This window comes from Neoarius graeffei, chromosome 21, assembly GCF_027579695.1.
Source record: "Neoarius graeffei isolate fNeoGra1 chromosome 21, fNeoGra1.pri, whole genome shotgun sequence".
Classification (NCBI taxonomy): Eukaryota; Metazoa; Chordata; class Actinopteri; order Siluriformes; family Ariidae; genus Neoarius; species Neoarius graeffei.
In genome coordinates, this window is record NC_083589.1 from 47694483 (window position 1) to 47709132 (window position 14650).

General features: G+C 41.0%; 1 protein-coding gene across 1 annotated transcript in view; it reads left to right on the forward strand.

The window, feature by feature from the left end:
• Positions 1–11204: 11204 nt before the first annotated feature.
• Positions 11205–14650, forward strand: part of irak3 (interleukin-1 receptor-associated kinase 3) — a 40058-nt gene continuing 36612 nt past the window's right edge. Inside the window, exons 1-2 of the mRNA XM_060903281.1 lie at positions 11205–11388; positions 11502–11684. Coding sequence (XP_060759264.1) covers positions 11274–11388; positions 11502–11684 — 298 coding nt within the window. The 5' untranslated portion in view covers positions 11205–11273. The remainder of the gene's footprint in view (positions 11389–11501; positions 11685–14650) is intronic.

Sequence of the window (14650 nt, forward strand, 5' to 3'; positions counted from 1 at the left end):
AATATTCTAATATCATAATTAAGTGGTTTCAGGCAAATTATCACATATGTTTATCAAAGTAACCTTTAAACTGTGCTCCTCAAAGCTAAGCTAAGATAGCGTTATTGTCACTGTACCTGTACAGTGAGATATTGTTTGGAGTAAAAGGTAAGACAATAGATATAAAACAAAGAATACAGATCAAAACTTAATCAAATGCTGGTGGTAATAATAAGAAGTCAGTAGATACTGACATCTGCAGTTTAAGATTGTGTTGTCTTATTTACCGTAAAAAGGCATTAATAATAAGCTCTTCAACATTTATATCACTGAAAATGCATATTAAAAATGTCAAAAAAAGATGACTAGAAGTAAAATGCTTCATCTTACAAGAACAGGCTAATAATACAGAGCAAGTAGATGCACTGTCGTAAGAGGTTACTTGTACCTACTTACAAGTAAAAGTACTACTTGTAATTTATAGTTTTTATGAGCTTTATACGGGTATGTCTGACCTAATTTTTTTGATAGAGTAATTTTTTGTGTTTTACGTGGTGAATTTTGTTTCCGATGTTCATTTAACCCAGCTCTTTTTGGGTTATGCTGTATGCCAGTGTACAAGGCTTGGTAATACCATACTAGATCTGCTGTTTACCAAAGAGTACAACCTTATTTACAACCCTGATTCCAAAAAAGTTGGGACAATGTACAAATTGTAAATAAAAATGGAATGCAATAATTTACAAATCTCAAAAACTGATATTGTATTCACAATAGAACATAGACAACATATCAAATGTCGAAAGTGAGACATTTTGAAATTTCATGCCAAATATTGGCTCATTTGAAATTTCATGACAGCAACACATCTCAAAAAAGTTGGGACAGGGGCAATAAGAGGCTGGAAAAGTTAAAGGTACAAAAAAGGAACAGCTGGAGGACCAAACTGCAACTCATTAGGTCAATTGGCAATAGGTCATTAACATGACTGGGCATAAAAAGAGCATCTTGGAGTGGCAGCGGCTCTCAGAAGTAAAGATGGGAAGAGGATCACCAATCCCCCTAATTCTGCGCCGACAAATGGTGGAGCAATATCAGAAAGGAGTTCGACAGTGTAAAATTGCAAAGAGTTTGAACATATCATCATCCACAGTGCATAATATCATCAAAAGATTCAGAGAATCTGGAAGAATCTCTGTGCGTAAGGGTCAAGGCCGGAAAACCATACTGGGTGCCCGTGATCTTCGGGCCCTTAGACGGCACTGCATCACATACAGGCATGCTTCTGTATTGGAAATCACAAAATAGGCTCAGGAATATTTCCAGAGAACATTATCTGTGAACACAATTCACCGTGCCATCCACTGTTGCCAGCTAAAACTCTATAGTTCAAAGAAGAAGCCGTATCTAAACATGATCCAAAAGCGCAGACGTTTTCTCTGGGCCAAGGCTCATTTAAAATGGACTGTGGCAAAGTGGAAAACTGTTCTGTGGTCAGACGAATCAAAATTTGAAGTTCTTTATGGAAATCAGGGACACCGTGTCATTCAGACTAAAGAGGAGAAGGACGACCCAAGTTGTTATCAGCGCTCAGTTCAGAAGCCTGCATCTCTGATGGTATGGGGTTGCATTAGTGCGTGTGGCATGGGCAGCTTACACATCTGGAAAGACACCATCAATGCTGAAAGGTATATCCAGGTTCTAGAGCAACATATGCTCCCATCCAGATGACGTCTCTTTCAGGGAAGACCTTGCATTTTCCAACATGACAATGCCAAACCACATACTGCATCAATTACAGCATCATGGCTGCGTAGAAGAAGGGTCCGGGTACTGAACTGGCCAGCCTGCAGTCCAGATCTTTCACCCATAGAAAACACTTGGCGCATCATAAAACGGAAGATACGACAAAAAAGACCTAAGACAGTTGAGCAACTAGAATCCTACATTAGACAAGAATGGGTTAACATTCCTATCCCTAAACTTGAGCAACTTGTCGCCTCAGTCCCCAGACGTTTACAGACTGTTGTAAAGAGAAAAGGGGATGTCTCACAGTGGTAAACATGGCCTTGTCCCAACTTTTTTGAGATGTGTTGTTGTCGTGAAATTTAAAATCACCAAATTTTTCTCTTTAAATGATACATTTTCTCAGTTTAAACATTTGATGTCATCTATGTTCTATTCTGAATAAAATATGGAATTTTGAAACTTCCACATCATTGCATTCCGTTTTTATTTACAATTTGTACTTTGTCCCAACTTTTTTGGAATCGGGGTTGTATAAAAAAAAGGTTATAAACAAACACAAAATATTTCTTTGATTTTTCTTGAATTGATCGTGGCTTTATAAGGTGGATTTTATGAGACAGCTGCTTGGTAGTTTTCTATCATCCGAAATGAGACAGTCTAACAAGGCCATACATCAACATCTTGCAAACACACTGATTATAATTATAACAGGCAACCGCTACTGAAAACGAATCGAAGAGTCAAGACAACTTCTAAAATATAAAAAATATTAGACAGAGATTATTCTGTAAGCAACATGTCATCAGATAAAGCCTTGGACTCTTCCTGGGTAGTCCAGACTGGGCTAAAAATAAAATCTCAAGAATTACAACAGAAGAGCGTCATCTCACATGACTGGATTTAACAAACATCCATTATCTGTAGCCACTTATCCTGTACGGGGTTGCAGGCAAGCTGGAGCCTGTGAGGCAACAGTGCTAACATGCAACTAATAATGGGGCGTTATTAATGGTTAAGACTATGTTCCAATACTTTTGCTCACCTAAACGTTGGGTGGTCTGCCAACAAAAGGTGCCATGTTCTAAGATGTTTAGGATATGCTTAGGATATATTGTTCGTGACAGACACCAGCTAATATGGTTTTTTTTTTAACTTCAAGTCAAACATCCATCCATCCATTATCTGTAGCCGCTTATCCTGTACAGGGTCACAGGGAAGCTGGAGCCTATCCCAGCTGACTATGGGCGAGGTACACCCTGGACAAGTCACCAGGTCATCGCAGGGCTGACACATAGAGACAAACAACCATTCACACTCACATTCACACCTACAGTCAATTTAAAGCCACCAGTTAGCCTAACCTGCATGTCTTTGGGGGAAACCAGAGCACCCGGATGAAACCCATGCAGACACGGGGAGAACATGCAAACTCCACACAGAAAGGCTCCCGTCGGCCACTGGGCTTGAACCCAGAACCTTCTTGCTGTGAGGTGACAGTGCTAACCACTACACTACCATGCCGCCCAATTTAACAAAGAAACTTAAAAATAAATTAATTAATTTTAAAAAAGCTGGTTTCAAGACATGTTTTAATGTTTTCAAGACAAGTTAATAACTGGATATTACACTAAAGTACAAAAGATCAATCTGGGTTAAGACACAAACAAAAAAAATATTGTTATTAATCTTACTGGAACATGATTATTATTTTTAAAATGCAGGATTTCCATTTCACACCCCACCATTTACCTAATATCACAGTGACAGCTTAAGTTTAATCCAGAGATTTCATATTAGAAAGAGTAAAAGCTCTGGTTAGCTAGTCCCACCTGCTCAGATAGCTAACAGCTTACCTGTACGTGTTTCTCCAAGGTGGATGTTGAGCTGTCAAATGCCGTTATATCCACTGGTTTTGGCTTGCATCATTTGCAGATCATTATCACACTGTTTTTTTTGAAGCATTTAAAACTGAAAAGATCTTATAAATTGGACCTTGGATGTTCATTTCTCTTCACTGTCTCAGACACTGTTGCTCCTGACTAATTGCTTGGTGCCATAAAAATAAAAGTGCTATGACTTAATTAGAGTGAAAATAATACCCTTACAGTGAATCATATACCGAAATATCTACTCGAACAAGAGTACATATAGTTCACGATGTTCCACTTCGGTTTACTGAACATCAGAAAGCAATTCATTTCCAGTTACATGTTGCATCTGGTTACGCAGCATTACTTTAGATTTTTAGTTGCAGTCATCAAATGGCCACATGTGTAAATACTCTTTTGACACTTTCTACAGAGGAAATATCCTTTTTGTCCAAACCAACCGGGTGATCTAAACCTGCTATTTGGCAGAATTTATCGTGAATTCAATTATGAGAGCAATATACAGTGGTGCTTGAAAGTTTGTGAACCCTTTAGAATTTTCTATATTTCTGCATAAATATGACCTAAAACATCATCAGATTTTCACACAAGTCCTAAAAGTAGATAAAGAGAACCCAGTTAAACAAATGAGACAAAAATATTATACTTGGTCATTTATTTAATGAGGAAAATGATCCAATATTACATATCTGTGAGTGGCAAAAGTATGTGAACCTGTAGGATTAGCAGTTAATTTGAAGGTGAAATTAGAGTCAGGTGTTTTCAATCAATGGGATGACAATCAGGTGTGAGTGGGCACCCTGTTTTATTTAAAGAACAGGGATCTATCAAAGTCTGATCTTCACAACACATGTTTGTGGAAGTGGATCATGGCACAAACAAAGAAGATTTCTGAGGACCTCAGAAAAAGCTTTGTTGATGCTCATCAGGTTGGAAAAGGTAACAAAACCATCTCTAAAGAGTTTGGACTCCACCAATCCACAGTCAGACAGATTGTGTAGAAATGGAAGACATTCAAGACCATTGTTACCCTCCCCAGGAGTGGTCGACCAACAAAGATCACTCCAAGAGCAAGGCGTGTAATAGTCGGCGAGGTCACAAAGGACCCCAGGGTAACTTCTAAGCAACTGAAGGCCTCTCTCATTGGCTAATGCTAATGTTCATGAGTCCACCATCAGGAGAACACTGAACAACAACGGTGTGCATGGCAGGGTTGCAAGGAGAAAGCCACTGCTCTCCAACAAGAACATTGCTGCTCATCTGCAGTTTGCTAGAGATCACATGGACAAGCCAGAAGGCTACTGGAAAAGATGAGACCAAAATAGAACTTTTTGGTTTAAATGAGAAGCGTTCTGTTTGGAGAAAGGAAAACACTGCATTCCAGCATAAGAACCTTATCCCATCTGTGAAACATGGTGGTGGTAGTATCATGGTTTGGGCCCATTTTGCTGCATCTGGGCCAGGACAGCTTGCCATCATTGATGGAACAATGAATTCTGAATTATACCAGCGAATTCTAAAGGAAAATGTCAGGACATCTGTCCATGAACTGAATCTCAAGAGAAGGTGGGTCATGCAGCAAGACAATGACTCTAAGCACACAAGTCGTTCTACCAAAGAATGGTTAAAGAAGAATAAAGTTAATGTGTTGGAATGGCCAAGTCAAAGTCCTGACCTTAATCCAATCGAAATGTTGTGGAAGGACCAGAAGCGAGCAGTTCATGTGAGGAAACCCACCAACATCCCAGAGTTGAAGCTGTTCTGTATGGAGGAATGGGCTAAAATTCCTCCAAGCCAGTGTGCAGGACTGATCAACAGTTACTGGAAACATTTAGTTGCAGTTATTGCTACAGAAGGGGGTCAGATCAGATACTGAAAGCAAAGGTTCACATACTTTTGCCACTCACAGATATGTAATATTGGATCATTTTCCTCAATAAATAAATGACCAAGTATAATATTTTTGTCTCATTTGTTTAACTGGGTTCTCTTTATCTACTTTTAGGACTTGTGTGAAAATCTGATGATGTTTTAGGTCATATTGATGCAGAAATATAGAAAATTCTAAAGGGTTCACAAACTTTCAACCACCATCGTAATACAAAATGGAGGTGTCACCAGAGTACGGCTGTGATTCATACTGTTGTGGTACTTGAGATCAGTCTCAAGACCACTTTTTGAAGGTCTCGGTCTCGTCTCGGAATCCACCATATTTTTACTCAGGTAAAATTGGCAGCCCTTCTTCTGTTTCTTCTTCATCTGAAGAGCTTTCATATTAAAAAAAAGATTTGCTTCTGAAAATTATAGACTGCCATATCCACTCATGATGATGCTTTTAACAGGACTGTAGTAACCATTTCGAACTAGGAAATGGAAAACACAGACAAGTGGAGTGATACACACAAACCCCTTTTTGACCAACAGGGAATGGATTCCATTATTGCTCATGCACCAAATTTTTAACCATTCAGAGCATTTTGACGAAAAATAAATTGGTTCGGAACCTGAAAAGTTGTTTCCCAGCTGGAACTGAAATACAGCTGCTTTTTCCAGCATGAACCTTGACAACATCAGTGGGAGTGTTATTAGTTTGGAGAGGAAATGGAGTGGAACAATGGAGAATGCAATGGAAAAGGATACATCTTCAGGAAAAAAAAGGACCAAAAACAAATATCTGCAAAACAGAAAAAAGCTTGCAGGTAATCAATGCACTCTTAGAATGCTGCTTAACGTATCAAATTAGTGGACTGGGACTACCTGTTGTATAAATTACAGATAAAGTGGTAAATGTGGACTCGTGGGTTATTACTCATTCAGTTCAGCAGCGTTTTATTGGCATGGATGTTATAAAAACAGTGTGATTTATTTGTTTGGATGTTATAAATCACAGTGTTTTTATTTGCGTAGATGTTATAAATAACATTGTTTACAAATGCAGAAAATGCAGGGAGATTAAGCTAAAAGTTATATAAATGACACACACATCATTTGCAGATCATTATCACATTGTTTTCTTTGAAGCGTTCAAAACTGAAGAGATCTTATAAATTGGGCCATGGATGTTCATTTCTCTTCACTGTCTCAGACACTGTTGCTCCTGACTAATCGTGTTTTATTGGCATGGATGTTATAATCCATATTATAACATCCAGAGCAGTGGGCAGCTGTGATGCAGTGTTAGTAGTTTGGGGTAAGGTGCCTTGCATAAGGGCACTTCAACCTTGGATGTAGAGGGAGGGGGCAATGTTGTTCATTCACTCCCCTTACCCACACCTCCTGCTGGTTTAGGGATTCAAACTGGCAACCGTTCGGTCCCAAAGCTGCTTCTCTAACCTTTAGTCCATGGCGTCCCCATAAATATAACAAACATAATAAATAAAAAAATTAACAACAATAACAGGTATGTTTTTGAATATGTTGTGTACTGCATTCATCGTGGGGTGGCACGGTGGTGTAGTGGTTAGCGCTGTCGCCTCACAGCAAGAAGGTCCGGGTTCAACCCCGTGACCGGTGAGGGCCTTTCGGTGCGGAGTTTGCATGTTCTCCCCGTGTCCACGTGGGTTTCCTCCGGGTGCTCCGGTTTCCCCCACAGTCCAAAGACATGCAGGTTAGGTTAACTGGTGACTCTAAATTGACCGTAGGTGTGAATGTGAGTGTGAATGGTTGTCTGTGTCTATGTGTCAGCCCTGTGATGACCTGGCGACTTGTCCAGGGTGTACCCCACCTTTCGCCCGTAGTCAGCTGAGATAGGCTCCAGCTTGCCTGCGACCCTGTAGAACAGGATAAAGCAGCTAGAGATAATGAGATGAGATCATTTGCTCTGCTTTAAAACTCCATCCATTATCTATAACCACTTATCCTGTACAGGGTCGCGGGCGAGCTGGAGCCTATCCCAGCTGACTATGGGTGAGAGGCGGGATACACCCTAGACAAGTCGCCAGATCATCGCAGGGCTGACACACAGAGACAAACAACCATTCACACTCTCATTCACACCTATGGTCAATTTAGAGTCACCAATTAACCTAACCGTGGCACGGTGGTGTAGTGGTTAGCACTGTCGCCTCACAGCAAGAAGGCCTGGGTTTGAACCCAGCAGCTGATGAGGGCCTTTCTGTGTGGAGTTAGCATGTTCCTCCCACAGTCCAAAGATATACAGGTTAGGTTAATTGGTGGCTCTAAAATTGACCATGAGTGTGAATGGTTGTTTGTGTCTCTATGTGTGTGTCAGCCCTGCGATGAGCTGGCGACTTGTCCAGGGTGTACCCTGCCTCTCACCCATGGTCAGCTGGGATAGGCTCCTCTCATGACCCTGTACAGGATAAGCGGTTACAGATAAAACAAATAAACAATTAACCTAACCTGCATGCCTTTGGACTGTGAGGGAAACCAGAGCACCTGGAGGAAACCCACACAGACACGGGGAGAACATGCAAACTCCATACAGAAAGGCCCCTGTCGGCCGCTGGGCTCAAACCTTCTTGCTGTGAGGCAACAGTGCTAACCACAAGCCACCTGCTTTAAAACTCATCTCATTTCATCTCATTATCTCTAGCCACTTTATCCTGTTCTACAGGGTCGCAGGCAAGCTGGAGCCTATCCCAGCTGACTACGGGTGAAAGGTGGGGTACACCCTGGACAAGTCGCCAGGTCATCACAGGGCTGACACACAGACACAGACAACCATTCACACTCACATTCACACCTACGGTCAATTTAGAGTCACCAGTTAACTTAACCTGCATGTCTTTGGACTGTGGGGGAAACCGGAACACCCAGAGGAAACCCATGTGGACACGGGGAGAACATGCAAACTCCGCACAGAAAGGCCCCTGTCGGCCGCTGGGCTCAAACCTTCTTGCTGTGAGGCGACAGCGCTAACCACAGGCCACCTGCTTTAAAACTCTTCAGTATAAATACACAGGTGAGTATAGGAAATCGTGCGCTCTGATTGGTCGAGAAATTCAGACTATTTCTCGATAATCCCCTTGAGCGACTGATTTGTCACCATAAGGGAGGAAGATGCTACGAAGTTTGGTCTAAAACTATTCAAAGATAAGGTGAAATTGTGATTTATTTTCAAAAGAAAGTATTTCATGTGAGCCGGCGTAGATTAGTGACACAAGTCTGCACCACCTTTATTATATTTGCGTATTGCTTTTGAAGTTTGAAATAAATTATTTTTAATACTATTTGTATATTGGGCGGCACGGTGGTATAAGTGGTTAGCACAGTCGCCTCACAGCAAGAAGATTCAAGATTCAAGATTTTTATTTGTCATATACACAATAACAGACACAGCAGTTTATTATTGGGTAATGAAATTTTTATTTTGCAACTGCCCGACCAAACTACGTTTACCAATATAAAAAGAAATATATATATATATATATAAAATATGAAATCTAAAGTGGGGCGGCACAGTGGCGTAGTGGTTAGTGCTGTCGCCTCCCAGCAAGAAGGTCCGGGTTCGAGCCCCGTGGCCGGCAAGAGCCCCTCTGTGTGGAGTTTGCATGTTCTCCCCGTGTCCTCCGCGTTTCCTCCGGGTGCTCCGGTTTCCCCCACAGTCCAAAGACATGCAGGTTAGGTTAACTGGTGACTCTAAATTGACCGTAGGTGTGAGTGTGAATGGTTGTCTGTGTCTATGTGTCAGCCCCGTGATGACCTGGTGACTTGTCCAGGGTGTACCCCGCCTTTCGCCCGTAGTCAGCTGGGATAGGCTCCAGCTTGCCTGCGACCCTGTAGAACAGGATAAAGCGGCTACAGATAATGAGATGAGATAAAAATATAAAGTGCATATGGAATGCAAAATATAAAGGTAGAGTGAAAAATGAAGATAACATTTTAAAAAAAAATAAAAAAAGGAGAGGCAAACAAACAATGTGTAAACATAGAGGTAGATATACTGTGCAATGTCTTGTGCAAAATTGCTAATATAATCCGTGGTTCAAAAGCCTGATGGCCTGGGGGTAAAAACTATTTGTCAGTCTACTAGTCCTTGCTTTCACACTCCTGTAGCGTCTGAAGGTTCTGGGTTCGAGCCCACGGCTGGCGAGGGCCTTTCTGTGTGGAGTTTGCATGTTGTCTGCGTGGGTTTCCTCCGGGTGCTCTGGTTTTCTCCCACAGTCCAAAGACATGCGGTTAGGTTAATGTGACGTGCCCTTGAGTGAAGCACCTAACTCCCAACTGCTCCCCGGGCGCTGTTAGCATGGCTGCCCACTGCTCTGGGTATGTGTGTGTGTGTGTGTGTGTGTGTGTGTGTGTGTGTGTGTGTGTGTGTGTGTTCACTGCTTCAGATGGGTTAAATGCAAAGAGGAATTTCACAAGTGTGTGATGAATAAAGTTTTGCTTTCTTTCTTTCTGTTTGTTTGTTTGTTTGTTTGGGAATAATCACCTGTATATTTAGAGTAGAGGTGGGGGAAAAAGCCCCCGTGGGGGATTACGCCCCCGGCCTGTTTTACCCAAAATAACCACCAGATGGCGCAAAGTTACATTTCTATTGTTGCTATGGACTGGCTTGACAACGGGGATATACAAATATCCACTGTGGATCGCATATCAGCAACGCAGCGGAGAGAAATCAAATTTCATGGTAAGTGATATAATTTTCAGATATCAGTAAAACTGTATTTAGATAGCTGCTATTTCGTCAGATATCACAGCTGTGTATGTGGTATGAGTAGACAAGTCAGTACATTAAAAAAAAAAATACATTAGGTATAAAAAGTTGAATCACATTTTGAAAGTAAGACCCTTTTTTGTAAAAGTGTAGTCTGTGGGGTAAAACGCCCCCTTAATGGCGGGGTAAATGGCCCCCAGGGGGCATCGTTTCCTTTTATCATAATTACTGTATTTCATACATTTCTGAATAGCAGATACATAGTTTTTAATAGCATCTCGCTTACCTGGTTCAGTAAAGCAAGTAATTTGAACTTAATATTAAAAATAATTGAAATTTAAAAAAAAAATTGAAATTAAAATGCGAAATATAATAAAATAATGCATCTATTCATTAATTCAGGGATATTTTCTTGTTTCTTTCACATTATAGGCTTAAGTAAACACTTTTGCTATCCAAACAGCTTTTTTTTGAGTGAGAGGGCCTATTGCCCCACCTCAGGGGGCCTTTTACCCCACTGGGGGGGTAAAAGGCCCCGTTGGCACAATGTTTGTTTTTGTTAAAAAAAAAAAAAATTAAGTATTAACTTTAGGTGGCATTATTGTTCATGTCACTGTTGTCAAAAACTATGATTAAAATAAACACATGGTTCATTTCAACTTGGAGAAAAACTGAATTTTCCTTAAGGGGGACTTTTTCCCCCACTCTACTATATACTAAAACAATTATCCGCCTCAGGCTCAGTGAATATGAGTGAATAATAACCTCGACTTCGCCTCAGTTATTATTATTCCCCGATATTCACTTCGCCTTCGGTGAATAATTGTGAAATAATTGTGAAACCAAAATAAAGGGCACGTGTTCAGTTCTGTTTGAAAATCAAAAGACACGCCCCGCTTTGACACGTGCGTCATTGTAGTCCCGCGGAAATGGGCGGGGCTTGGGCATTTCCAGGTTTTGCAATAAGCGTGACGAGTCAAGAACGCCTTGAGAGAAAGACACGGTGTTCCGCCAGCACTGTCCACTTTCTGTACAACATGTCCTGCAAACTGGATCCGTCCACGTATCTGTTTGACGTGCCGCCGCTGTTAATGGAGACATTTTGTAAAGTGATGGACAGCGGATATGACAGCCTGGGATGGAGAGGTTTGGGTAAGAAAAACAAGAATAAATATAATAATAAAGGTGTGCGGGGAGCAGAGCTCTTTCAGACAGTCAGGGGAACGCAGAGTCTGTAGTCATAGCTGTGATCCCTGTCTGTCCAGCGGCTCGGATTCTGCCCAGCTGGTTGGAGGTTCGATGCTCAGAGATGCATGCAGCTGCTGGGAAGAGCCCGACCCATGAGCTGCTCTGGTCCTGGGCTCAGCAGAACAAAACTGTAGCAGATCTCATGAGGGTTCTGGAGGATATGGGACACTATCGAGCACTTGATCTGTTCCGTTCTCATGGTGGGTACAATGTGTGTCATCTCTCTCTCTGTACACTCATCTCATCTCATTATCTCTAGCCGCTTTATCCTGTTCTGCAGGGTCGCAGGCAAGCTGGAGCCTATCCCAGCTGACTATGGGCGAAAGGCGGGGTACACCCTGGACAAGTCGCCAGGTCATCACAGGGCTGACACATAGACACAGACAACCATTCACACTCACATTCACACCTACGGTCAATTTAGAGTCACCAGTTAACCTAACCTGCATGTCTTTGGATTGTGGAGGAAACCGGAGCACCCGGAGGAAACCCACGCGGACACGGGGAGAACATGCAAACTCCATACAGAAAGGCCCTCGCCGGCCACGGGGCTCAAACCCAGGACCTTCTTCCTGTGAGGCGACAGCGCTAACCACTACACCACCGTGCCGCCCCCATCCTGTATTTTATTTTATTTTTTCCATACAAACTTTTTGTTATAGAGTTCTATTTTATGACTTCTACATTAGGGTGTAGTGGTTAGCAATGTCACCTCACAGCAAGAAGGTTCTGGGTTTGAGCCCAGGGGCCTTTCTGTATGGAGTTTGCATGTTCTCCCCGTGTCTGCGTGGGTTTCCTCCGGGTGCTCTGGTTTCCCCTAAAGACATGCAGGTTAGGTTAACTGGTGACTCTAAATTGACCGTAGGTGTGAATGTGAGTGTGAATGGTTGTCTGTGTCTATGTGTCAGCCCTGTGATGACCTGGCGACTTGTCCAGGGTGTACCCCACCTCTCACCTACAGTCAGCTGGGATAGGCTCCGGCTTGCCCGCGACCCTGTAGAACAGGATAAGCGGCTACAGATAATGGATGGACTTCTACATTATCGAGTCAGTACAAAAACATTTTAGAGTCCAAATGTTCGTTTTCCAGCACAAAATTAAACGTTACAGAAAGAAAAATATTTGTATCTGAGCAGCACATTACATAAGAGAGCACTTTTCAGATTAAAAAATAAAACATAATGAAGGCTGCTGGGTTTTGGTGCAAAATTAAGAAGCGAGTGTGACAGTCAAAGTGTCCAGAAGAACTGTGGCTGGTTCTGGAAGACGCTCAGTAAAACCTACAGCTCATTTCCGCATAAAACTGCACTCGTTGTATCTGAGACTACTTTTTTTTTTTTTAATCAAAGGGTCGTCTCACACCAAATATTGACTTTGTTTCATTTATTATGGCTTACTGATTACTGTTTATAGTTTGTTTAAATGTTGAAACATTTCATTTAATAATAATAATAATAATAATAATAATAATAAGCTCCACTCAGCTGATGCTGGTTTCCACTGGAGATGTGTATAAACTTATGCTAATAATCTATATCTACATTTATTAAATTTGTAAAACATATACTGTAACTAATATAAAATAAGTAATATACAATATAGTGAAACAGACATATTATTATGATTAATAACGAATAAAATTTGTATTCCATTTATAAAAATATATCTAAATACCAGAAAAGTGTTTCCAAGAGTTAGTTCTAAATTTCTTAGTAATCTCAGAGTTTATATCCCCCGCTGGCCGAAAGGCCTGAAGGGAGATTATATCATGGCGATTTCCGTCTGTCCGTCCCGGGAAGGGTGCTCACCTTCTGAAATCAACTCCTCTCTCAATTTTTATAGGAATTTCATGAAACTTGGCAAAAGGCATTGTTATATGTCAGTGATGCGCATATTGTAATTTCATTAAATTGTCTCACATTTTACCAGAGTTACAGCCCTTGATTAACAAAATTATACTTTGACAATTTCATGAGTGTGTGTTTTGCTTCTGAAATCAACTCCTCTCACAATTTTTGGAGGAATTTCACCAAACCTGGTAAAACGCATTGTTATATGTTGGTAGTATGCATGTTGTTATTTTGTTCAATTCGGTCGCATTTTACCAGAGTTACAGCCCTTGATTACCAGCCTTGTACTTTCACAATATCCTGAAGGTGTGCTTGCTTTCTGACATCAACTCCTCTCACAATTTTTGGATGAATTTCTCGAAGCTTGGCAAAAGGCCTTGTTATATGATAGTAATACACATACTGCGATTTAATTTCGTGTGTGAAAATTTGACCAGAGTTTTGACCTTTGATTAAATAACTTATACTCTGACAATTTCATGAGGGTGTATGGTCTTCTGAAATCAACTCCTCTCACAATTTGTGGAGGAATTTCACCAAACTTGGCAGAAGGCTTTGTTATATGACCGTTATACGCAAATTGAAATTTCATTTAATTTGGGCAGATTTTACCAGAGTTATACCCTTGATTATTAACAAACTTGTACTTTGGCAATTTCATCAAGGTGTGCTTGCTTTCTGAAATTAACTTCCCTCACAACTTTTATTATCCCTCACTGGCCGAAAGGCCCGAAGGGGGATTATGTCGTGGCGATGTCCATCCATCCGTCCATCCCGGGAAGGGTACTCCCCTTCTGAAGTCAACTCCTCTCACAGTTTGTGGAGGAATTTCACGAAACTTGACAGGATTCTTTGTTATGTCGGTAATACGCATATTGCAATTTCGTTCAATTCAGTCGCATTTTACCAGAGTTATGGCACAGTTGCCAGCGGGAGATATTGTGCTTTCAGAGCACTCTTGTTAACGTAGTCGGGCAGAGAATTATATAACACGGCAGCTGAAAAAGCAAAAGTTCTGTGTCCTGATTATAATATTTAATTATTTTTAAGCCATTTTTTGGTGTACAGCATTTCTTTACATGTGCCTCAGATTTTTGCACAGTTCTGTATATTATGTATAGTTTAAACAAAATTATTACAATTCTGATTTCACATGAAAACACAGGATTTCATCACTTATACTAAACTTTCTCTAATATTTCTAATGACTAGATTGAATTTCACTCACTCTCCACTTTATTAGGAACACTTGTACTACAGCTGCACATTCATGCAGTTCTCTAATCAGAAGCTCAATGCAGATACAGATACAGGTC